Genomic DNA, 26,861 nt, shown 5'->3' with positions numbered 1-26,861 from the left:
AGAGTAGAAGTCAAGCAAAGAAAGTATTTCAAGGACAGGCTGCTGATAGGGCAATCATATAAACTCAGGTTCAAACCTCAGTCTGATTTCTTGGCAGCTGTGTGCCCTTGAGAAAGTTACTTAAAATCTCTGAACCTCAGTTTCCCTGACCTGCCTCACAGAATTGTTGAGATTATGAAATGAAATGATGCATGTAAAGTGCTTTGTCCAGGAATTACTCACAAAATGTTAGCTGGTAGAATTATTATCTGTGTTTTCAACTTATCAAGGCTGTAGCTTTGAGCTGAGGAAAAAAAAACCTAGTCTCTAAGCTCAGTTTATTCTGCTACCTAGCAACTATATATTTACATTTTCAACATCACTTCTTTATCCTTGATTACTTTAACAAGCACTTCCTAAGTGCCCTGTTGCAATTCAGGACCACCTGTGAGGTGTATAGAACAATTCTATTTTCTTCTCAAGATGTAGTGGCCTAGCATAAATTGTCAAAAACAAGTTCAGCTTTGTAGCTTTACTGAGGTCTCTTTGAAAGGGTATTGAGGAAGAATGTCTGGGCCAGCTCACAATGAAAGTAAAGGTCTGTAGCTGATAAAATGCTACCCCTACTTATTTATAATGGAAAGCTGAATCCATACAAATCAAAGAGAATATGAGGCCAGGTTCCAACAACATGCAAGGGCATCTGACACTGGGATCACTCTAATTTCCAAATAGGTTGCCCCTCCTGGAAAGTGAATTTAAGGAGGCTACAAATGTTAAGTTTCTTCTCGGGCAGGTTCTAGCTACTGTTCCAGACATATCTCTGGCCATATGCTTTCAGAACAAAGCACCCTGTATTTTAAGGCCCCTTCCTCAAGCTCACCATACCCCTTACACCTCCGAGCCTTTGTCCCTTCTATCTGGGACAATCTTTTTCTTGCACTTTCTTCAAATCAAAATCCATTTCCTCACATAGACAGTACTGTCTAACTCACTTAGGCAGAATTAATCACCTGCTGAGCCTCTGATCAGTGTTCCTGGGGCACCATACATGCCTTTTCTCTATCACTTATCGCATTTATTGAAACTAATCCACTTACGAATCTCCTCTTGGAGGACAGTAATAGCCTTGAAGGCAGAGACTATGTCTTATTTATCTTCACAATCCCTACCCTGCTTAGCATATAGTTGGCAGTCAATGAATATTTAAAGGAACACCTCAGTTATTCCCATAACCAGGGACTTCTCAGGGACTCAGTTCTTCATCTTTAAGATGAGGAAGTTGGATCAGACGGTGTCTGAGGTAATTCTTAGTTTTGATGGTCTACTATGTCTCCTTTTGGAGTCTAATATCCTTCTCTGACACTTATCTTAGTTTAACTCTTTAATGCTTGGGATGGACAATTTGTTTACTTTCTCAAGGCCACTTAAATTTCCATTTTGCATTTCCAAGGAATAAGCAATTCCATTCCACTTTGGGTTGCCAGGAACTTAATAAGTGTGTCCTTTAATCTGTCAGCCAAGAGGATGATTGCAAAATATTCAATAATCTCTATAAAATATTCAATAAAACCAGAGGTGGCAAGCTTGTAACATTCAATTCTTCTCCTAGATTCCGTTTAATCCTGGAGCCACCAGAAAATATAACTGTCCCTTCAAACAGAACTTCGTGCATTTAAAAAAATTCCTCTTCATGATGTTCTGTCGAGCTCATGGCTTCACTGTGGGACTCATGACTGCTCTTCCTTGTAAATTTCCACTCCTTCCATTCTGACTCTCGGGTTGTTTGCCATTCAGACAAAAGGACAGAAAGTTCCAGAGAGGGTTGTGAAAGGAGCCCTGGGTTTAGGGACCCTCAGCTATAAACGAGCTTTAGCAGCCTTCAGGTCCAGCATCTCCAGGCAGCCCCTCTTCTTGGTGCACCCACCCTGAGACAGGGAAAATCAGCCTTTCTCTCTCAGTGTGCCTAACTGTACTATCAGAGACAATTTTGCACATAGACGAACTAGGGCTTTGGAGTCTGATAGTCCTGGGCTTTACTACTAGCCAGCGATTCTCAGACTTGAATGTGCGTCAGCATTACCTGGAAGGCTTGTTAAAGACAGTGACTGCTGAGCCCCACCCGCGGAGTTTGGGGCTCAGTAGGTCTGGGGTGGCGCCCAAGAATTTGCTTCCAAAGAGTTCCCAGGTGGTGCTGACGCTGCTGGTCTGGGGACAACACTTGGAGCAGATGACTCAATGTTTGCTGAAACGGCACACTTCAGTTTCCTTCTCTATAAAATGGGAATAATACCGTCTATCTTACAGAAGGCAGTGTAGTGGAATGATCTTGGCTGTAGGCTTAGGGATGTCACACAGACCCAGGTTTAAGTTCCAGCTTAAAAATCTGCCATTTCAAACTATGAAGGCTTAGGCAAGTTCCTTAGTATTTAAACCTCAGTTTCCTCACCTGTAAACCATCAGGGATAATCATAACACTTATTTAATACTCCCAACATACCAATGAGATAAGATAATGCATATAAAACACTCAGCTGGAAATGGGCTCATAATGAATGCTCAATAGATAATAGCTGGTATGATGAATATTAATAATCTAATAACTACTGTAATTCGAGGCCCCAAACTGGGAGGATTAAGTGAGCTCCTTGGCTAACCCAGCTAGAAATCAAAAATCTCTCAGTACACTGGGATGACAGGGTCAAATCTAACAAGAAGACACAGCACAGATGAAACATAAAGTCTTTACTTGAGACCCTCAAACCCCGAGCTGGAAGCCATGAACTTCTGCGTGAGGCAGATACGTGATGGACATTTGGAGGTTAATTCAAACGTGAGCAGTGAGTTCTGAACCCAGGTTTGGAAAAGTGAGTGAGGGTGGTGGCAGCCCCCTGAACTTCCAATAGTTCGGCCCAGGGTAGACTTGGAAACCACACACTCCATAGACGTGGACTAAACGGAGACAGATGCGCCAATCAAGATTTTGAACAGATTGGAAAACAGATATGTGTACTGAAGAAGGTTGATAGCTGATGTGAGGGCCGCTGAGCCTGAGGGCAGGACCTGCAGGGCACACAGCTGGCTGCAGTCCAATAGCTGGGGGTGAGGCTGGGAGCTGCAGGAAAAGACTGATTTCATTACCCTCTGGGACACCAGAGGGCAGACAAGGGCCAGTGTCTGGTTGCTGACCAACCCATACTTTGTGTGCAAAATCAGGAATGAATGGATGGAAGTTACAGAGAGCAGATTTCACCTTAAAACAAGATAGAATCCAGTACCAGAAGAGCTGGAACCAGATATGGCCTTGGAGCTAGAAGATCTTAGATGAATTCCAGGTCCATCATTCATATATACATACATACATATTTGGGTTGTGCAAAGATGCTCATTGTGGGACCATGAGTCTCCCACACCAGGCTGCAATCTCTCTCTCTTGCTCATCTCTCTCTATACCTATACAGGGCTTGGACCAGCTCAGGAATGCCCGAGGATGGGATGGGACCATCTGGTCTACAGTCCCACTTCCGAAGAAGCTCCTGGTGGGACAATTTTCACAGGTCCTTTCTAGATTACTGGGCAGCTACCTTCCTGTGACAGGCATTTGGGGCCCTGAAGTGGATAGAGGAACCCAGAGGAGGCTCTGTCCTATCAGCTAGCAACGCTATTCATGCTGATCTCCTTTCTTTTCTTCACCCTGCTTTGTGATGGAGAGAAAGCGTAAGGTTGGAGGAAAGACAAGACGCTTGGTTTAGAAAGTAGAACATGGGTCCAAACCTCACTATGTATTCATTACGGGACCTGAGGAAGATCTTTTAATATCTCAGAGCACCAGTTTCCTCTACTGTACAATGGGTTTGCTAACAAACATACCAACTAGAGGGGGTTACTGTGAGGACAGAGTAAGATGCCAGATTTGAACATGCTTATCACAGAGCCTGGCACCGCGTGGGAATCTGATTGGCTCCATGCCAGTAACCAGCCACAGGCTCCTTGCAGGACACTGTGGTGGTAGCAGCTTCTGCCCACGTGGTAGAAAAGGGGAGAAGCCATCAGCAGCCTCATACAGTGAGACCAGTGAGTGGTGAGAGCTACATTCCTGGTGCAGGAGAGGGAACATGGATTCTGGAGTCCGATAACCCTGTTTTGGCTTCCAATCCCATCCCCACTCTATGTGTGTGGGACTTTGGGTTTATTTACTCCAATTCTCTGAAACTCAGTTTCTTCACTTATGAAATGGGAATAATACCTAATTTATAGGATTCCTAGGAGGTTTAAGAATGGGATTTATATAAAGCATACAGTCTAGCACATCGTAGATGCCAATAAAAGTGATCTTCCTATTTGGGCTTTTGTTACTAGAAAGCCCAGAGCCAAAGTGGAATTTGAAGGTTGCCAGCCTGCATATTTAGATTACGTTTTCATATAATGGAGTTATATTTTAAAATAACCTGGTCTTGACCCTCTTGTCTTCATTTATGTTTTCCTGATCCTGATTATTTAATTCTCATACAGCTGTTTTATTGTAGGTACTTTTATGGATGTTTTTCTAAATTCTTTGAAGAACTAAGTGGACAAAACCTAACTGATGTCAGGAGAGACAAATCCTTATTATGACTCTGCAAATGCCTGTGTGATTTGCAGCATGGAGTCTCTCTGAACCTCAGTTTCCTCATCTGTAGAATGGGGGTAGTAAGAAACCTACCAGCTCTTTCATGGTGCAGGAATAAGGATCTATGGCTCCAGGTTTTTGCAAAAGGACTTCTGTAAACTATGAAAAACTTAAAAGTAGGAACATTTATTATTTTTGAGACAATGCCCTGTTTTATTCATTTTTGTAATTACACCCCTCCCCAAACTGTGCTCGGGACTCAGGACAGGGACAGGCACGTACTAAGCACTGCGAAAATGGCCACTAAATCTCACCTCCAAGCCCTCAACGGTGCCTGCTTCTTTATTTAGCAGAGAGCTTGATGGCCCAGCACGTGATGCTCCTTAGAGATAAACTGCCTTCACACACCAGACGTGAAACCATTGAATAGAATGGAAGCAAAAAAATGAAGATGGAGTTTACTAACAGTACCCAATGGGCAAGCGAGTCTGTCAAATGCTATTACATGAAGGGTAGACAGCCAAGCCCCGTATCACAGAATTCAACAGCAACTTGTTTTGAAGCATTTTGATTTGGACTAAAATAAACAAGGAGAGGATGAGACTATGAACAAAAGACATAAAGAAGATTTAAGCAGGAATGTAAAAAGAAAGCAGCAGAAGAAAGACCCAGAAAATGATCCCAGGGAGCAAAAGATCTCAGAAAAAAATAACAAGCAGGTACACAAGGCAGTAAGATCAAAATCAGATTACTTAATAAAAGTCAGCATTTCTTTAAACTGAAAACAATGCACGCTGCTGACGGGCACTCCTTTTTCAAGAATGCCACAGCACTCCAGAGCAACAGCCCATACCTGACAAAGCCCCCTCACCCCTGCATCCCAGAGGTCACTGGTCCTATACAAAATTGGGAGGCTTGATGGAACGGATGTTGCAGAACTTAGCGGTCACTTGGAATCGAAAACCCAGGAAAACAAACCCACACAGTTGGATGCAAAGGTTGAATTAGGCCAGGGCCCACCTGTTCAATAATGAAATAATTGCTCAGGGCAGGTTTTTCTGTAATCTTTTCCAATGTGACATCTATTCTTGTGCTCTGCCTCTAGCAATGCTTCAACATTTGCAAATAATCTCAGGCTCTCCTAAAGACCCAATGGAGAAGTCAGACAGTCACTTCCCTAACGCCACGAAAATGGATTCAATTTTACATACATCAGGGTGATTGCAGAAGCAATTTCTACATCTCCAGTGTAAGCATTACTTACATTTTTTTCCCCTTAAATCACACCCCAGTGATTCCATAGAGCATTTTAAAAGGTACCTGATGCATTCCAGGGCATTCAAAAGAATCCCCAGAGCATGTTTGTGGCTCTAGCCTGAGGACACCAGATGCATAGATAGAATCCTAAAATATTTACTGATTCAAACAAATGCAAAATTTCTTAATAATTGAGTGTAACATCGATTGAATTTTTTGTCTTTTTAAAAGCAATATCATTAAAATGAATGTACATACAATATACATATACACATGTCTGGGTATGCGTGTTATGTCTGTGTGCATGTATATGTGTGTATATAACTGTAAAACACACATATATCAATCTTGGAAAGATTGTGTCTGGACTTTAAAACATCTGATTAGATTTTATTGGATATGCTGCTTCTTCCTCTCTGGCTGGCCAATCTACCCTCAGTCTTGGGCACTTTTATCTTAAGAGTCTAAGTTTTAGCCCATGGGGAAAATGGAGGTGATGTTTCCCCTTGAAATCCAAGAAATTGGTGTTACCCAGGTTTTCATTTGAAATCAGAAAGCTTAAGATCAAATACCTACAATTATGGGGTCATGATGTTTGTCATGTGTCTTTGACCATATCTCTTTGGCATTCAGAGTCCTCCCAGGACATTTTTACAAAAATGGAAATGGAAAAACAGGTACACAAGAGCCTGGCCTGGACAGGAAAGGTTTTGGGTGAATAGGTACCACTTGGCCAGCAGTGCCATCAGCTAGACTTGCTAATGAACTTCCTTGCCTCAGGACAAAAGCAGGAGCGTCAGTGACAAGTTAACAGGGCCAGAGGCTTGGGGTGGGGCGGTGCTCAGGATGCGCCTTTAAGAACAAACCAAGCCCAGTTCCTTGCTACCCTCTTTCCACCTCTCCTTCCCTCTGTCGGCATCCTCTTTTCCTGGACCCAAGGGAATGTATGAATCCCAGAAATTCACCTGGGTGGAGAACGGATTAAGAACTGACTTTGTGTTTAGGCAGACTGCAAACTTGCTCTGCTCTCTGAGGAAAAGAGAAGTTAAATATTTACTCATGAAATAATCAGTATGTGCTGTTAGGCTTCGTCTTTAAAAGCCATTTCTCAACCTTAAGAAGTATTCACACTTAGCATCACCAAGAGTGGGCAAAGTGATAGCACGCGTCTATTGAAATGATGCAAAGGGAAGTACGTACACAACGTGACCTGTGCAGCATTTTTGCCAGAATGTTTAACCTGAGTGTGATCATGATGAAAAAAATCAGACGAATCTGGACTGTGGAACATTCTGTGGACAACTGGCCTAGACTTTTAAAAGATGTCAGCATCCTGAAAGGAAAATGAAAGGTGGGAGGACTGTTGTAGACAGAAAGGTGATGGGAGACGTGGTGGCCAAATATAAAGTGAGCACCTTGACTGGATCCTGGATCAAAAGATAGTAACAATAAGAGAGAACATTTTAGGGCCATGGGGGAAATTCAGCTATGGACTCTGGTCTATCAGAGATTGAAACAAGGTTGTATTTCTTGGGTAAAATAATTTCATTGTGGTTATGCTGAAGAGCTCTCCTAGTTCTCAGGAAACACATGCTGAATTCTCTGGAGGGGGAGTGTCATGATGTCTAAAACTTACTGCTAAATGGTTCATAAAATTATATATGTATAATGTATGTATACATATAGTGTGTGTGTGTATATGAGAGAGAGAGAGCAAATACTGCAAAATGCAAACAACTGGTGAATCTAGGTAAAGACTACATGAGTATTCATTTTACTATTTTTTCAGTCTCTATAGGTTTAAAACAAAAATCTCTCTTTCCCAAGGTAGCACGTCAATATTTGAAAATAGCTGCTGCCTCTTTCAAAGTTCAGCCTTCTTAACAGGGTGCCTATAAGAACCCCCTGTGTGGCTTTTACAAAATCCACATCCTGAGTCCCCATTCCACTCCCCTTGCCCCAGGAGATTCTGATTCAGCAGGTAAGGTGTGGGGCTCAGATATGCGGATTTTGAAAACTGCCTCAGGTAGGTGCTGTGGTACACTTGAGGTTAGGAATCGTGGGTCCGAGGTACCCTTGGATCCTGGATCCATCAGGAAGCAGCTGTGTAACTGTGGGAAGGTCAGCCAAACACTGAGCTCTGGATACATCATCTATAAAATGGGAACAGTCATACTAAGCATCTCACAAGGCTGTGGTGCAGATGAAGGTGGTCTGTAAATACTGGTTTCCTTTCTTTCTTCATCCTCTCATAGATCTCCGTCATCCCAAATTGACCTTATCTAAGTGATTTTTACAAAATACGATTTCGTCCCTTTGCCACTGGCACAGTGTAGGGGGAACATTTGTCTCTGCTCATATTCCTTTCGATTTCCTGCTTTCCCCACTTTGGAGCAGAGGCTGGGGAATCTAGCATTTCTACGCAATTCAGAAAAAGAACTGGCTTTCAGAAAGTTAAGAGCAAAAGTCAGCACTCTTGAGTCTGATCCCCAAGATCAGACTAAACTAAACTAGCTTTAGTTTACTAGTCTTGATGTTCTCCTTTGGATGGGGTGAACCCTGAAATTGTGGCCACTACTATTAGCTTGGGATCCTGTATTAACTCTGCATGAGGACACCGCTGCTCTTGACTAAATGCCACTTGGATCACTAGCTGTGTCCTGAAACTGGTCAAGGCTTGGAAGGCACGGCTTCCAGTTCTGGATAAGTTACTCATCAGCCATGGGACTTTGGAGAAGCCTGAGCCTCAGTTTCATAAGCTGAGAAATGGAGACCGTGATAACCTATAACTCATCTACTTTATGTGGTTTATGTGCAGCGTTGTTTTGATAACTGTAAGACACTCAGTTCAGCTTGGCATATTTTCCTCCTTAAGGGCATAATCATGCCTTCCTTCTTCTTTTTTTTTTACTATTGTTAGTTTTAACCTGCCTCTGTGTACACAAGCAGCAGTTAAGATGGCTTGCCCTCATTTCCATCTGCTTTGAGGTTCTGAAATTCTCCTTTTCACCCCAGGATGGGCGGCCCCATGTCTTTGCCAGGGAGCACCTTCATCCTGGACCATCCCAGGGAAGCAGCCAGACTCCATGTCCTATAGCACCTGACATTGTGAGGGGTCAACAGCAGAGGTACCAGGGTCAAGCTGGTACGGATGTCCCCTTCCCCTTAGTTGGCTCAACTTACTGAATCCATTAACGTCCTGTGAGCTAGAGGAGAAGCCTTCGTCGTTGCGGCTGGTGTTGAGCTTGGTGGCGGGTTTGTCGGCTGAGGCCACAGGCCCCATCTCCCTCTGTGCTCCACTCTGTGTCTCCTTCTGCTTCTTGGCCAGCTTCCTTTGGGACATGTGCAAGGGGAACAAAAATCACAGTCAGATGGTGACAGTTGCATCCAAGCACTGGAAGATCAGACTGTTCTTTTTCCCCACCCATCATCCTCAATCCCCAAACCTGGTCCATTTTCCAGAAACAGAGTCAAGGCAGGTCCTCCAAGGTCAAGGTGGAATAAACCTAAGTCTTCCTGAAACTGTTAAAGGCCTCCATTTGCTCAGAAATATGACATTTATCCTGCCTCATCCTCAGCAATGGGTGTGCTCTTTACTTGAGCTTAAAATGGGAAATAATGAGATTTGCACAACACTTTCCTTACTCTCCCTTGAAAGGGAAGAAGAGGCAGGAGGACCTTTCTGTTCCCATGACTCTGAATGAGATTCAGAATGGAGTCTGGCCTTTCTCAGGGATTGAGCTTGTGAAATAGCCCACCAAACAAAGGTAGATTGAAGTAGGGGCTGGTGAGGGCAGTGGGTAAGGGTGGAGATGAGTTAGTCTTATAGCTCAAAAGGATAAAGGTTAAAGCAGAACTTGATGCACAGTTATTCCCATAGTGACCCTCAGAACCAGACGGGCATTTGGAATGATGATGACAACGACGACGATGGTGATGACGACAAAGTACAGCAGTGATGTTCAAACTTGTGTAAATCAGGATCACTTAGAGAGCTGAAAAAGCACACAGATCCTAGATTCATACAAGTAGGACAGGCACTAGACCTTTGCCTGGCCACCAAGTTCCCCACGTGATTCTGACACCAACCACTGGAGGTTGAAACCATCAGCTTTGGCATCAGGCAGACCTGGGTCCATATCCTACCTCCATAGCCTGTGGCTGCATGATACAGGGCAAGTTCCTCAACCTCAGTAAATTCTGAACTTAACAGGCCAACCTCATAGGGATTAAATGAGGATTAAGTGAGATAATGTGTTCGGAGCACAGTGCCTGACACACAGTGAATGTTTAACACGTGGCAGCTGCTGCTCTTGTTTTTGTATCATCACCACTGGTCCAATTGCATTCCACTGCTGGAATGCTCTCTCCAACAGTCCCACTGTGGAATCCCATCCCCCCTGGATTATATCAAGTGATGGAGACTTTGGCACCTCACTGGGAGGCTGAAGGTTAAAAAGTTCTTTGTATGGATTTGAAATCTTTTCCCTTTAAATGTCAACTACTGGGTCTCAGATTTATTGCCAGAGATATAAAAATATGACTAACCCCACTTGCATATGACAGTTTTTCAAATATTTCTAAATAAACAACCTGGTCCCTCTGAGTTTACCCAACATTTATGTATCTAAATACAGTAATTTTGTTCCTATGATATGCAAGGCTATGGGTTGCACATTAAATATCTGGAGGGTAAATTCTTCCAGGTCTCTTGCTCCATTTTCACAGGACTTGGCTTCCAATCCAATCTTGGTCACTCCTATTTCAACATGGAAAGGACATGTTTCCATGATGTCCCAGAGAGGTCAAATTCAGCACCACCTAGGAAATATCCAAAGGTGAGCCCATCTGATAATGAAACAGGCAGTTTCAAGAGGTAATGATCCCCCTGTCAGAGGAAGTATTAAATGCAAGGGTAAACCTAGACTTAGAAGTATTTTAGAGGCTTTCATCTAGGATCACTTCTAGTTTGATGGTATTTTTCTTCACCTGGAGTTGATCTAGCTGTAGACCGCACAGAAGAATGGCAGATGGCACACTCAAGTGAGGAGAGAAAATGTATAAAAGGACTACTGACAAAGTGAGAAGGGTATAAGGGGAACCCAAGGTATAATACAGTGACAGGAGAGCTGTTTATCACCTGTGGGTCCAGAGCGACAAGCAGAGGAAGCAGCAACCAGAACCCAAAAGGCGTTGTGAAGAGGAGGCCACCTGTAGAGAAGCAGTGAACTTCTCCCAAGGGATCCAGCCAGTCCTGAATGACCCCCACAGGGAGGGACCCAGAGGCACAGATTCCCTGACTACATCTTCCCTCCCCCATCTGACCTCCTAGAGCGGCTCACATTAGCTGAACCCAACTGGAAGCCAAAGGCATGGCATCCATTTAGATCTTGCTGTGTAAGCAGACAGCAGAGTAGAGAAGCGTGGAGAGTGAATCTGGATCCAGGAAGAGGAGAGCTTTTGTCTATTTGAAGACAAATGCAGCCTAAAATGGAATTCCTCTTCTTTTTTGTTTTTGTTTTTGTTTTTAAATTTGCCTGGGGAAAGAAGGGCACTCAGGAACAGAAGTGCATCTTTTGGTTAAAATGCTTTGGCCACAAACATGCTGCTCCACTAGTGAAACTATTCCAGGCAGACAGAAAAACAACAAGAAATGAAGCATTCAGTCACTTGCGCCTTTTCCCACACCACTGGCAGGCAATCGGCCAGCCGGCAGGGGGAACGCAAATGAAAGAAAAACGAGTAATTCTGCTACTGATGACATTTCAAAGTTTTATTCTTCATTTATTATCAAAAAGGAGTGTGTTTCAAAATGTATATGTGGAACTTCCCTGGTGGCGCAGTGGTTAAGAATCCGCATGCCAATGCAGGGGACACGGGTTTGCGCCCTGGTCCGGGAGGATCCCACGTGCTGCGGAGCAACTAAGCCCGTGCGCCACAACTACTGAGCCTGCGCCCTAGAGCCCATGCTCCGCAACAAGAGACGCCACCGCAATGCGAAGCCCACGCACCACAACGAAGAGCAGCCCCCGCTCGCCACAACTAGAGAAAGCCCGCAAACAGCAACAAAGACCCAACACAGCCAAAAATAAATAAATAAATAAATAAAATTTATTAAAAAAAATGTATATGTGACCTTCTTAATCATAAATTTGAAAAGATATACAGCAGACCCTCTGCCTCCACCTGAGTTCTGCTCACACTGCCCCAGCAGGAAATAAAAGGACATCCGATAAGAGAATTAACTTTCAAACTATAAATGAGCATGTACTGGAGGCTTTGATATTTCCTTAGGGCAGAACTCCCAACCAATCTCATTCTATTCAGGGTAAGATAATATGGAAAGAGTTGTCTTAGGCACAAATCACTGGTTTCCAAAGGAATAAAAAAAAAAAAAAGGTCTTGCTCCATCTATGGAAAACGGCATTTTACAGAAATGTTTGGGTAGCTCTGAACCCCTGGATAAAAAAAATTTTTTAATGGAGCCTCTCTAAAACATAGATATTTAAAAACTGGACAACTGAGTGGTAAAAATCTCAGGTTTTTACATCCTTAGTTTTTCACCCATGGTTGACACTGTGTTTTCATGGTGACGATGATGTTATGTAAAATTTTAAAATATGTAGACAGATGCTTCAGCTACAAAATGGAAATGGAAGGGATGTGGAAGGAAATAAAACACAAAACCGTACTTTTGGGATCTTATTCAAAATTTAATCACTAAAAAACCCTCTTAGTAATTTAGGAAAAATCATATTCATTCCTATAGTCATAGAGTTTAGTTGATCCCCCTCCCTCTTTTTCCTGAAAAGAGGGGAACATCCCAAACTTGTGAGTGGGGCAGACAAGACCTATGGCTCCAGGCTTCAACTCAGCCTTATTTTCCACACGTGTCTCCTTTTAGGAAACACCAACTACCTCATCTTCCTGTCCTAACCATTCCTCAGTACTCCTTACTCCTCAGTGTGCCCCCATTCTTCTCCCCAGGCCACCTCCCCTTCATCCTTCAAGGCTCAGTGGCATTCAAATGTCACATCTTCTTTGAGGTTTCCTCTTGCTCCCTAAAGAGATGTGTGGTTTTCTCTTCCGGGTTGACTCTCCCATTGAACACAAATTTACTTAGCACCTACACGTGCCAGTCTCTGCTAGATGTAAGAAGATCACAGCGTCAAACACTGGACATGATCTTGACCTTCATAGAACATAGACACTAGTGGCAAAGACAGGCACTAAACAGGTAAATACATAAATCGATATAAAATCACAAAGGTGATGAAATCCAAGAAGGAAAAATACATACAGCTAGGGGAGAGCAGCAAATAGCTGGTTTGAACCCTGTCAGGAGATCAAGGAGGGCCTCGTTGCCATGTCAGCTAAGCACTTGACTAATCCAATTGCAGTGATTCAACCCTCCTACCCAGGAAGGCAAGAACCTCTTGGGTGAACCTCTTTGGACTTCCTGTACCTACTCCAATTTTTTGCTGAGTGTCTGGCACACAGCCAGTGCTCAATAAATTTGTTGTGCAAATTTATGTTTAAAAGTCTACAATCTGAAGTGTAGAAAAGACTGTCATCCTACTCTGAGTACAAATTATAACCACTTAAAAAAAAGATATATGCAAGGAAAGAGGAAGAAAAAGCTGCAAGAAATTAGTTTGTGACCCGAAATACTTCTAGTTAATGAATTATTTTTGTCTAACAACTTAGCATTTCCTTCCTGGGTTGTTTGAATAATTGATGGAATGTTCACAGAAGTCAGAGACTTTTTTTTCCCTCAGAGCCCACAGAATAGCCATAGCTATAGAATGTTTTTTAAAAAAACCTCATATAAGATAGTCACATGATATATGGGATGGTCGCATAACTCATGCTGTCCTCAGATCCCTCAAGACTCAAGCACTTGTGACTTCCCAAACTTGGAACTTTTTCCTGCAGTTGTTCTGAGATTCCTGCCAATTGGGTCACACAATTTCACCAGCAGGGTGTACCAAGAGCTGTTCAAAAGACAGCATTGTACAGCCTATCTGTTCCTCTGCTGGGTCACCTCTAGAGCTGAAGAATGTTTTAAGACACAGCAATCCCAAGTTCCCTGCTTCTGACAGGTTGGGACAATGCAACGTGGCTGGTGGTATTCTTCCTTCTAACAGATCCACTCGGAGTTCCCCCGACTTTTGCTGGTTAGCTGAGCGAGGGTAGGTGGCCAGGGATGTCCCCACGATGGACCATGACATCCGTGGTTTATCCTGAGCACCACTCTTGATAAGGGAGGGTGGCAGGTGGAATGGCTCCACGGAGAGGGCTGTAAGGGCCGTGAAAGGTTCTGGAATCACGCTACGAGAGGAGAAGGAAGAGTGTCTGAAGCAGGGATGTTTCTCATGGAGAGGGAATATTCTGGAATGCTGTCTTCACACACGTGACATCTGGCTCTGTGTGGCCCCAGGGGTCAGAATTAGAACCACCACATTGGCTTGACACAAGGAAGAAATTTCTAGCAAAGAAGAACTGCTCGGGTCTCTTCTGGAAGTGCCTAGTGCCGAATTGCCCTTCCCACGTTTTCTTCTTTGGCAACCTTCTTTTCACCTTTTAGGGGCCAACTCAAAGGCCCCCTACTCTTAGAAGTCTTTGTCTCCTCCCTAAAGTTAGTAGTTTATTTCTCTTTGCACATTAATTGGTTGGAAAAATATTTAATGAGCACCTACTTTGTAGGTGGTTAGACAGAAGTGGCTGTTAAGACAGCGGGAGACCATGATGTGAAAAGCCAGACAAGACCCCTGCTCTGTTTAGGCTTTTGGAAGTAATGAGCCCTCCATTATTGGAGAAGTTCACGGAGAGACTCAGAAACTACCTAGGAAAGAGGTGGTAGGGATTCCAGCATCTGGATCCTGCAAAACCCTTGAATATGCGGGTGGAGAACAGGAGACCCGGACAACTGAGGGAGAGTGTTGGTTCCACAGGGCTCTTCCCTGGATGTGAAGAGCCATGCCCACTTTCCAGGGGAGACACTGACCAGGCGCTCTTTCCTTTCTCCACAGGGTTTTCCCCGACCCATCCTCCATTGGCATCTCTGGACAGACTTTCCTGGGAAAACACAAAGGTTGGAACCCTGGAGCCAGAGAGATATCTCAGTCCATAGGAGGTAGACAAAGAAAACACAGCTGAAACTCTACTCCTATTAAAAGCCGGCATTGTGCTCTTTGAAGCCCGGACAGACGCTTCTATGCTGACATGATTGACTCTCTAATTAAATGTATACATCAGAAACTGGAAGGGAACTGCACCATTCTCTTATTTTGTAAAAGAAACTGAGGCCAGACAGAGGAGGGGCTTAGACAAGTCATGCAGCATATCAGTGGAAGCCACAGGACCCTAACCTCGCTTTCTGCCTGCCAGCTCAGGATACCTGTTCCAACGTTCCTCTACCTCTCCTTTCGGGATAAAACCAGAAGTGCAGGTTCAGTCCATGGTAACAATTCTAGCCCCTTATGAATGTAGCAAAACCTCATTAATCCAAACTCCACTGACTCAGAATAACTGTAATGGAGGCAGAGGCTGGGCTACCGCACAGCAGAGTTGACAGTGTAAACGAGGATACGGAAAAGTGCAGGATTAAAAGGAGAACACGCCACTTTCTCTTCTTTCAGGAGGCAGGATGGCACAGCAGTTAACATCAACTTTGGTGCCAGACAGCCTGGCATCAAAACCTGGCTCCATCTCAGACTAGCTGTGTGAGTTCTTGCAAGTTACGCATGGCTTTGCATGTCAGTTTCCTCCTGTCTATAGAACTGCAGGTAGCAGCAATGCTCCCAGGCAAGGGAAAGTGTTTGCGAAGATTAAATGGTGTGTAGTTACCAAAGCATTTTCCCCAGTGCATGGTACACAGTAAGCACTCAATAAATGCTCTCTGGTTATCTTTTAAATATAGGAAACAGCCATGTTGATTTAAATGGCCTCATTATTTATTAAATATGAATCCTCTCAAATAGATATCCTGAAGAATGGCTTTTCTCTAAAAACATTCTTTGATGTATTCTACAGCCGTGCTTCTCAACCTTGGCTGCACAAATCATTTGGGGAGCTTTAAAAATTACTGATGAGATTCTAATTTAATTGGTCTAGGGTGCAGCCTGGGCATTTGGGTCTTTAGAAGCTCTCCAGGTGGTCGTCATGTGCCACCAAGCTTAAGCACCACCGATGTAGAACACTGATTCTCCAAGTAGTCTCTGGACCAGCAGTATCGGCTTCACCTGGGAACATACTAGAAATGCAGTTTCTCCAGCCCCATCCCTGAGCCATGAATCAGAAACTCCAAATGTACATGTAATAAGCACTCCAGGCAATCCTCATGCATGCTGAAGTGTCATATCCCCACTGTTGAGAACCCACTCTTCAGCTGATCTGAATTAGTGAAGAGTCCCTATCACAGTGGAGGACCAGCACCAGGAGGCAGGACACCTGGGTGCCAGCCCCAGGTCTCCAAATACCTCACCGAGTTACCAGGGACACACCATTTCCACTTTCTGGTATTGACTTCAATATAGGGGGGAGCTGGCATCTGAGAACCACAGCAAGAACTGATGCTTCTTAAATGACTGTTACCAGTTGAACTGTGTTCCCCTAAAAGATATACTGAAGTCCTAACCTCTGGTACCTGTGAATGTGACCTTATTTGGAAATAGGGTCTTTTTTTTTTTTTTAAATAATCTCAAAAATTTTATTGCCTCTTTACAGAATTAGATATTTTACTTTAGAAATATTTTACTAATATGACAGGAAAAAAGTCATTACCATTCGTTTTGTTCACTCATATCCATTCTCAGCAACCTCAAGTTAAAAAGGAGATACAACTTTAGAAAAATACGAAAAATTATGAAGTGTTTCCTTAATAAGATAGCGGTTTCTAAAACTTCTCCCAAAATCTACTAAAATATTTATAATACAGAGAAAAAAGGGAAAACCCACAATTGTTCTCAAGTTTTCTAGAAGCAAAATTGGTGGCCAATGCAGGCTTGGAAAGAGGGTCTTTACAGATGTAATCCAGTTAAGGCGGCCCTAATCCAGTATGACTGGTATTCTTACAAGGAGAGGGGAATTTGGACAGAGACGCACGGGGAGAGGGCTGTGTAAGGACAGAGGCAGAGAATGGAGTGAGGCAGCTGCAAGCCAAGGAATGCTGAGGATTTTACAGCCATCGCCAGCAACTACGAAGAGGCAAGAAGGATTCTACTCAGAGCCTCAAAGGGAGCCTGACCCCCATTGACACCTTGATTTCAGACTTCCAGCCTCCAGAACTGTAAGAGAATACATTTAGTTGTTTTAAACCATCACCTTGTTGTGGCAGTCCTACGAAATGAATACAATGACCATGAAACAATAAATCCTAAATTTAATGTATTTATTTAATAAACATGCATATAGCACTTAATCCTTTCCAGGCACTATTTAAGGCTATCACAAACACAATGTATTAACTTCTCGAACTCTCTTAATAACTCTAGGAGATTGATAGTATTACTAACCCCATTTTGTAGATGAAAAAATGAGGCAGAGTTGAAGTAACTCACCGAAAGCCACACATGCTTTAAGAGATAGAGCTGGGGGCTTCCCTGGTGGTGCAGTGGTTAAGAATCCGCCTGCCAATTCAGGGGACACGGGTTCAAGCCCTGGTCCGGGAAGATCCCACATGCCGCGGAGCAACTAAGCCTGTGAGCCACAACTACTGAGCCTGCGCACCACAACTACTGTAGCCTGCACGCCTAGAGCCCGTGCTCCGCAACAAGAGAAGCCACCGCAATGAGAAGCCCTTGCACTGCAACGAAGAGTAGCCCCCTGCTCGCTGCAACTAGAGAAAGCCCGCGCGCAGCAATGAAGACCCAGCGCAGCCAAAAATAAAAAAAAGAGATAGAGCTGGGATTCAAACTCAGGCAGTCAGGCCTCTGAATGCTCTTTAAGATTCCTTGTTATGTCACGCTGAGCCAAGGACCCACACATGTATGCCCTTGTCCCAAAGCTTTCTCAGCAGGCTCCCTGCCTCTCCAGGCAAACACATAGTGACACATATAAGCACATACATGCAGCCAGAAAGCTGACATTCGCATCCCCTCACATCCTTTAGGCATTACACATCCTGTCTGCTCATTACCTCTGTTGGGTACCAATCCTGGAAGATAACTGGTGGGTCCTTCCTCTCCTACCCCCATCACCCTACCTTGGGGCTTCTCCATGCTTCCACCAGAATGGCAAAGTTACAGAAGCAATAGTAGCACATCTTATCACAATTGAAAAGGTCAAGGGACCTTGGCCACCGCCTCTGACACCTCCATCCCTCTGCTGTCTTGCTCTCCATGTCTGTGCCTCCACCTGCCTCTGCTTCTCTCCTTGGCCTGTGGCTGCATCTCTGTCTTCCTTGCCTGGATGGGCTCTCTTTCCACTAAGGACCCAGTCTGACCATCCTCTGGAGCAGGGCAGGGGAATCTGCATAGCAGAGGACCTAAGGCAGATGCAAGGCCCTCCTGCTGCTGGGTACACGGCCACACTACCCCTTAGATCCTCAAGCAGAGCCTAGTGGGAACAGCACTGGCTCTGGAACAAGACTGCCTGAGTCCAAATCCTGGCTCCACCGTTTACTGGCTACGTAGCCTTGGACGATTACTTAGCCTCTTTGTAACTCAGTTTCCTCATCTGTTAAATAGGGATAATTATTGTGAATTCTCACAACCACCATTTGCAGTAGATGCTGACTTATAAATATTAAAGTACTTACAGTAGGATCTGTCACCTACCAAACAAGCTCCATGTAAGTGTTTGTTAAATGTTAGGCAATGGGAAGGAAATAAATGCTTCAAAGGAACATGAGGACAGAATCTATGGCACAGACAATGGGAACTTCCCTGAATGCTTTCAGACCACTGGGCTCTGAACTCCTGGGCTAGGCGAAATGCCCTCTGTTCTTGGTGCTGTGGAAATATCACGGACCTTGGCCCCAGGCTAACCTGGTTCTAACCAGCTGTGTGATCATGACTGTGTCTCCGTCTCTATGAGACTCATGTGTAGAAAGTATTTGATAAGCCCTATTTCACAGTTACTAGGATGATTAGAAATAATATGTGTTAATTTCCTAGCATGGTCTTTGGCCTATAACAGACACTCAGCAAATGCTATCTCTTTTTCTCCCCCTTCTTCATACTGGCCATCAGCATTCCTTCTTCCTTGCTTTATTTTAATTTTAACTTGGTGTTTGATCTGCTCCCTGAGATGAGCACGCCAGGGAACCAAGGTGACTACTGAATACTTTTTCTTCCTTTGTCCCTTCTGATCCATCCATACCTTGTGCTTATTCGACCATAAACCAAGCCAGATACTTGGACAGATACTTTTCTCCCAGTCACTCTCTGACCCTCAGTTTCAGGCCATTACAAGTTACAGAATCTTGGATTCTCTGGGCTGGAAAGTCATTCTCCCACCCCAGCTGGGAGACCCCTTGCAACACCCCCAGCAAGTGGATGTCCCCGTCTCCACCCCCGTGACTGTCCAACTCCAGAGACAAGGACTCATCACCTCTTCAGGCAGCCCCTTCTAGGTCCCTATATGAGGATTAGTCTCTGAGCTGAGGCTGAGCTGGACTCTGCCTCTTGTTTCCTTTTTTTTTTCTTTTTAATTTTATTTATTTATTTATTTATTTTTGGCTGTGTTGGGTCTTCGTTTCTGTGCGAGGGCTTTCTCTAGTTGCGGCAAGCGGGGGTCACTCTTCATCGCGGTGCACGGGCCTCTCACTGTCGCGGCCTCTCTTGTTGCGGAGCACAGGCTCCAGACGCGCAGGCTCAGTAGTTGTGGCTCACGGGCCCAGTTGCTCTGCGGCATGTGGGATCTTCCCAGACCAGGGCTCGAACCCATGTCCCCTGCATTGGCAGGCGGATTCTCAACCACTGCGCCACCAGGGAAGCCCTGCCTCTTGTTTCTTATGCCCTCTTGGACACCCGTCGATGGTCTGCCTGCTTTTCACATCTAGCCTGTGCATGGGTGAACTGATGGCTCTCATCTTCCAAAGTTTATCACAAGCAACCTCTTCCAAGCAGTCTCTCGTGATCACCGAGGCTCTGTGTTCCTTCCCCAGCTCAGCCAACCTCCCTCTGCATTTCACAGCCCTGTACCCGCACCTCTTCTCAGATCTCAGCCCAGGGCTCCCAGGGGTGCTCTCTCTTTTACCCCCAGCCCACCCCAGACCTTCACTCCCCATCCAGAAATCACTCCTGCTTGCCAGATGGTCAGCCTCCATGGTTATCTCCCCTGCTAGACTGTAACCGGAGGGGCAAGGTCCATGCTGGCCTTGTTCACCTTGTGCAGATAGAGCCTTGCACAGATAGGGCCTTGCGCAGTTTTGGGCACAAGCAGGTACTCAGTACACACTTGTTGAATTAATGTATTAACAGATAATCACAAATCCTTCAAGTTCCATCTCAAACACCACTTCTTCCGGGAGGCATTTTCCGACCTCTCCCTTACAGGACATGCCTTACTTCTGTTTTATATCCTAGTCATTTGCCTGCCCACTCTCATCGCCCCTCATCATAACAATTTGCATAATGCATATTAGTTCATATTTGTATTTCCTCTAGCACCTAGTTCAGCACTTGGCACCATGTTGTAAAAGCTTTAAAACTGTTTACTGATGAAATGCATGAATGGATGGATGGCACTTTTAATTCATTTATCATTGCTCCATTCCATATTTGAGCATCCTCACGACTTAGGCTTGACACTTTTAATCTACTTCTGCACAAAGTGTTGGACTTGAACGGGTCCTGCTTGCTATTCTACAAGTTGGCCTTTTGCTGCAGGTGGTGCATGACAGTGATTCTCAAACCTGAGGGTACATCAGAAGCACCTAGGAAGCATGTTAAAACAGGGATTGTTGGGCTCCACTCTCAGAGTTTCTGATTTGGTGAGTACGAGGTTAAGGCCTGAAAATTTGCATTTCCAACTCCCTAGGAGATGCTGGGACTATCCTTGGAGAACTACTGGTCTGTGGGATGTCATCTCCTGCCCCATTGGGGAACACGTGCTATTTATCTGCTGTCTTTTCACCATTGGTCACCTGAAACCTTATTCCCATCACCCACCCCATCCCATTTCTCCTAAAACTGCCAGTAAGCATAATATACACTTTAGTCGAGGATTCCCATTTTCCTGGGTGTTTATCCTAATAAAATAATAGTAAAAAAGGAGAACACAAATATTATGTAGATAATACTGGAAAACCCAGCTTCGTATATGCCAGGCGTTCTCAACGGTGGCACTACTGACATTTTGGGCAGGATAACTCTTTGCTGTGCAGGCTGTGCACTGCAGGATATTCAGCTGCATCCTTGGCCTCCATCTAACAGGTTCCAGTGGCTCCTCCCACTCCCAGCTGTGACAATCAAAAATGTCTTCAGACATTGCCCAATGTCCCAGGGGCGGGGGGTGGGCAGAATTGCCCTCTGCCTGATTGAGAACCACTGGTATATACATACGAACGTAATAGTTTACCAGTTAGTAAAGACTACCATGTGTTAGGTACCTTCAAAGATTACCTTCTGTAATCCTCACAGCAACACTATGAAGTGGTGATTATTTCTTTTCTTTTATAAATGAGGAATCCGAGGCCCAGAGGGTTAATCCTAAACTCCTAAAACAGGTAAAGGGACCAGGTGGGATTTGAGGCCCCCATTCCTCAGCCTGCAGAGCCCTGCTCGCTCCCACAGCCTGCTCTGTTTCTTCTCTTGGACAGCAAATGATCGGTTACAGCCTCATGACTGTCTAACTATGGGGGGGCCTGTTCAGTAAATTATGGTGTGTCCCCTGGCTGGAATATTATACAGCTATTAAAATGATGGAGTGCCATTAAAAATGATTACTATGTAACAACATAGAAAAGTGCTAACTGGATCACATTAAGTTAAAAAAAACAAAAACCTGGAAAATAAAACTGTGTCTACATTGTGATTATCACTAGGAGAAAGTATATCTAAGCTGATGTGTTAGATTGAAGGTATTAAGGATAATTTTCCTTTCTTCTTTGATATCCATTATTGTTATCGGAATGTCTTTACGATCATTATTTTTAAGTAGCAGCAGGGTAATGAAATTCAAGATGTTAGCTTTGTCATAGTTCCATCTTCCACCTGAATTAGTGGAATTCAGGCTACTCTAAATCCTGGAGTAAGGCAGGGTTTGGCACACTCTTACTCTCCCAACCCCCCATAGCACTGTTGCATGTATGTTTCTGAACTAGAACATCTCTCCTTGAACTGGACAGTTTCCTCTGAGCTCAGCCAGCTGGAAGCATAGAAGAAAATGGCTCTGAAGGCAGAGGTGTGGATCACTCAGGGAGCCAAGGCTGTTAGGAACACAGTTTTCGAACAGCAGATGTGTCCGTCCGTCAGAGGGTACTGAGCAGTGCGCTGGTCTCAAGCATTATGCATCGAGAGTGGCCTGGAACCCTGGCCTGGCCGTGGGGGAGAAGTCTTGCAGAAGGAACATCTGATGAATTGATTGGAATGTCAAAATGTCATTAAGGATAAATGAATGGATGTGTTACTCTGGCTGTAAGAGGCAGTGCCAGCAAGACGACAGACAGCCAGCTGGCTGCCCAAGACAGGTGGCGTTTGCGATGGAGATTCATGGTCTTGATGCAATGTGAGGTGCTTTGCGGGGAGAAGAATAGACAGAAATGCTCCAGCACTTAAGCACTGTGAAATCACAAGCATGAGATAAATTAATTAGTGAACACTAGGAAGGTGCCTGGTCTGTCTGTACTCCTGGGGAAAGCCAGTATGGATGGCACTGGGCTGGAGGTGATGGGTCTCAACACCAGCCTCCTAAAGAAAGCAGCTGAATTTAGTGTGCAGTCATAAACTGCAGCTGATGGAAAGGTATGTCTGGTCTGCATTTGTTTTTTTCACGGGTACTGTTTCTGTCTCCTGCTCCAAGCTCTTTGTGTCTGTGGGTCAAGTGTCTTAGGTGACTCTGGGGAGACCCAGAATGGCTACCACTTGCTTCTAATGCCACCATGGGCGAAGGTGGGGGTGATGATAGTATCATAATTCCTCAACCCAGGGGAAAACCCTCGGGAAGCCTGACTTCCCCTGTGGCATCCTATACAGGGGGTGGTCCACCCTCCGGTGATGGGAGGCTCACTATGTCACATTCAACCTGTTCTACTGTTGGACAGGCATTGTTAGAAAGTTCTTCTTCATGCTTCTCCAGCATCTTCCTCCTTGTAAACTTAACAACTAAAACAACGAGAATAGCTAATGCTCCCTGAGCATTTGCTAGGCGCCAGGCACCGTGTGCCCTGGCACAGTGGGGCTACAGCCTTATCTTGTAGCATCCTCATATTGCAGTGTAGGAAACAGAAGACCAGAGAAGGGGAGAAACATGCTCAGGACTACATAGCTAGTATATGGCAGAGCCAGACCCAAACCCAGGTGTGCTTAAAACGAAGTCTTAACATCTTAACTATCACACAAATATAAGTCCCATAACCTCCTCTGAACAGAGTCTGGCTTTTAGAGCAATACAGAACATGAGAAGGCAAGAACGAATACTTTGAACATGTGTTGGGTACTTTGCTAAGTACCCGGCCTGGGTTAGCTTACTCCATCTTTCATGCAACAGCCTTGTGTTTGTGAAGTAAGTTACTATTTCTCCACCCGAGACCTCTCTTTTCTTGTCTTTTTTGGTTTGTTTCTATGTATATTTATTTTTTATATACAAAAGTCAGTCTCATTTCTATATATTAACAACGAGCAATTTGAATATGAAATAAAAAGAACAGTACCATTTACAATAGCACACACACAGAAGAAACATTCAGGTATAAATCCACCAAAATATGCATGGGACCTGCATGCCAAAAACTACAAGACGGTGATGAAAGAAACCAAAGTAGACCCACACAAATGAAGAGACATACCATGTTCCTGGGCCAGATGGCTCAATATTGCTAAGATGACAGATCTCACCAAACTGATCTACAGATTCAATGCAAGCCCAATCAAAAAAAACCCAGAGGGAGGGGGCAAGATGGCGGAAGAGTAAGACGCGGAGATCACCTTCCTTCCCACAGATACAGCAGAAATACATCTACACGTGGAACTGCTCCTACAGAACCCCCCCTGAACGCTGGCAGAAGACGTCAGACCTCCCAAAAGGCAAGAAAATCCCCACGTACTTGGGTAGGGTAAAAGAAAAAAGAAATAACAGAGACAAAAGAATAGGGACGGGACCTGCGCCAGTGGGAGGGAGCCGTGAAGGAGGAAAGGTTTCCAGGCACTAGGAAGCCCCTTTGCGGGCAGAGACTGCAGGTGGCAGAGGGGGGAAGCTTCGGAGCCGCGGAGGAGAGCGCAGCCACAGGGGTGCAGAGGGCAAAGTGGAGAGACTCCCGCACAGAGGCTCGGCGCCAACCAGCACTCACCAGCCCGAGAGGCTTGTCTGCTCACTCGCCGGGGCGGGCGGGGGCTGGGAGCTGAGGCTCGGGCTTTGGTGCTAGCCGGGAGGGAGTCCGGGAAAAAGTCTGCAGCTGCCGAAGAGGCAAGAGGCTTTTTCTTGCCTCTTTGTTTCGCGGCGCGCAAGGAGAGGGGATTCAGAGCGCTGCCTAAACGAAATCCAGAGACGGGTGTGAGCCGCGCGGCTATCAGCGCGGATCCCACAGCAACAGGGGCGCAGAGGGAAAAACGGAGAGATTCCCGCACAGAGGCTCAGCGCCGAGCAGCGCTCACCAGCCCGAGAGGCTTGTCTGCTCACCCGCTGGGGCAGGCGGGGCTGGGAGCTGAGGTGCGGGCTTCGGTCGGATCGCAGGGAGAGGACTGGGGTTGGCGGCGTGAACACAGCCTGAAGGGGTTGGCGTGCCGCCGCGAGCCGGGAGGGAGCCGGAGAGGAGGTCTGCAGCCGCCGAAGAGGCAAGAGACTTTTTCTTGCCTCTTTGTTTCGCGGCCCGCAAGGAGAGGGGATTCAGAGAGCCGCCTAGACAAACTCCAGAGGCGGGCGCGAGCCGCGGCTAACAGCGCGGACCCCAGAGACTGGTAGGAAACGCTAAGGCTGCTGCTGCCGCCACCAAGAAGCCTGTGTGCGAGCCCAGGTCACTCTCCACACCGCCCCTCCCGGGAGCCGGTGCAGCTCGCCACTGCCAGGCTCCCGTGATCCAGGGACAACTTCCCCGGGAGAACACACGGCGCGCCTCAGGCTGCTGCAACGTCACGACGCCTCTGACGCCGCAGGCTCGCCCCGCCTCCTCCGTACCGCTCCCTCCCCCGGCCTGAGTGAGCCAGAGCCCCCGAAGCAGCTGCTCCTTTAACCCCGTTCTGTCTGGGCGGGGAACGGACGCCCTCAGGCAACGTACATGCAGAGGCGGGTCCAAATCCAAAGCTGACCGCTGGGAGCTGTACGAACAAAGAAGAGAAAGGGAAATCTCCCCCAGCAGCCTCAGAAGCAGCGGATTAAAGCTCCACAAACAACTTGATGTGCCTGCATCTGTTGAATACCTGAATAGACAACGAATCATCCCAAATTCAAAAGGTGGACTTTAGGAGCAGGACATATTAATTTCCCCTTTTCCTTTTTTTGTGAGTGTATATGTGTATGCTTCTGGGTGAGATTTTTGTCTGTATAGCTTTGCTTTCACCATCAGTCCTAGGGTTAGGTCCGTCCATTTTTTTTTTTTTTTTTTTTTTTACTTAAAAAAAAAAATTTTTTTTTTCCTAATATATGCTTTCTTAATAATTTTTTCCGTATTTTCTATTTTTAGAAATTAAAAAAAATTTTAATAAGTTTTTTCATATTTTTTATTTTAAAAAATTAAAAATTTTTTTTAATAAATTTTTTTCTTAAAAATCTTTTTCTTATTTTTTACTATAAAAAAATTAATAAATCTATTTTTAAAAATTAAAAAAAAATTTTTTTTCTGAATACATTTACTCTTAATAATTTTTTTTTCTTATTTTTTATTATAATAGCTTTATTTTATTTTATTTTATCCTCTTTTTATCTTTCTATTTTTTTCTCCCTTATATTCTGAGCTGTGTGGATGAAAGGCTCTTGGTGCTCCAGCCAGGCATCAGGGCTGTGCCTCTGAGGTGGGAGAGCCAACCTCAGGACACTGGTCCACATGAGACCTACCAGCTCCACGTAACACCAAACGGCAAAAATCTCTCAGAGATCTCCATCTCAACATCAAGACCCAGCTTCACTCAACGACCAGCAAGCTACAGGGCTGGACACCCTATGCCAAACAACTAGCAAGACAGGAACACAGCCCCATCCATTAGCAGGGAGGCTGCCTAAAATCATAAGGTCACAGACACCCCAAAACACACCACCAGACGTGGACGTGCCCACCAGAAAGACAAGATTCAACCTCATCCACCAGAACACAGGCAATAGTCCCCTCCACCAGGAAGCCTACACAACCCACTGAACCAACCTTACCCACTGGGGACAGATACCAAAAACAACGGGAACTACGAACCTGCAGCCTGTGAAAAGGAGACCCCAAACACAGTAAGATAAGCAAAATGAGACGACAGAAAAACACACAGCAGATGAAGGAGCAGGGTCAAAACACACCAGACCTAACAAATGAAGAGGAAATAGGTAGTCTACCTGAAAAAGAATTCAGAATAATGATAGTAAGGATGATCCAAAATCTTGGAAATAGAATAGACAAAATGCAAGAAACATTGAACAAGGACGTAGAAGAACTAAAGAGGAACCAAGCAACGATGAAAAACACAATAAATGAAATTAAAAATACTCTAGATGGGATCAATAGCAGAATAACTGAGGCAGAAGAAAGGATAAGTGACCTGGAAGATAAAATGGTGGAAATAACTACTGCAGAGCAGGATAAAGAAAAAAGAATGAAAAGAACTGAGGACAGTCTCAGAGACCTCTGGGACAACATTAAACGCACCAACATTCGAATTATAGGGGTCCCAGAAGAAGAAGAGAAAAAGAAAGGGACTGAGAAAATATTTGAAGA

The 26,861-nt window shown here is 44.9% G+C and overlaps 1 protein-coding gene across 13 annotated transcripts in view; it reads right to left on the bottom strand.

Moving 5' to 3' along the window:
* Positions 1-26,861, bottom strand: part of PTPRT (protein tyrosine phosphatase receptor type T) — a 1,098,035-nt gene that overhangs the window by 117,107 nt on the left and 954,067 nt on the right. For all 13 annotated transcript variants that reach the window (XM_082361692.1, XM_082361703.1, XM_082361700.1 and 10 more), the window contains one exon: positions 9,029-9,177. In XM_082361692.1, the coding sequence (XP_082217818.1) occupies positions 9,029-9,177 (149 nt within the window). The remainder of the gene's footprint in view (positions 1-9,028; positions 9,178-26,861) is intronic.

This window comes from Balaenoptera borealis (genome assembly GCF_965194805.1).
Source record: "Balaenoptera borealis genome assembly, chromosome: 16".
NCBI classification, from domain to species: domain Eukaryota; kingdom Metazoa; phylum Chordata; class Mammalia; order Artiodactyla; family Balaenopteridae; genus Balaenoptera; species Balaenoptera borealis.
Note: the sequence above shows the minus strand (reverse complement) of the source record. Positions and strands in the feature narration are given on the sequence as shown.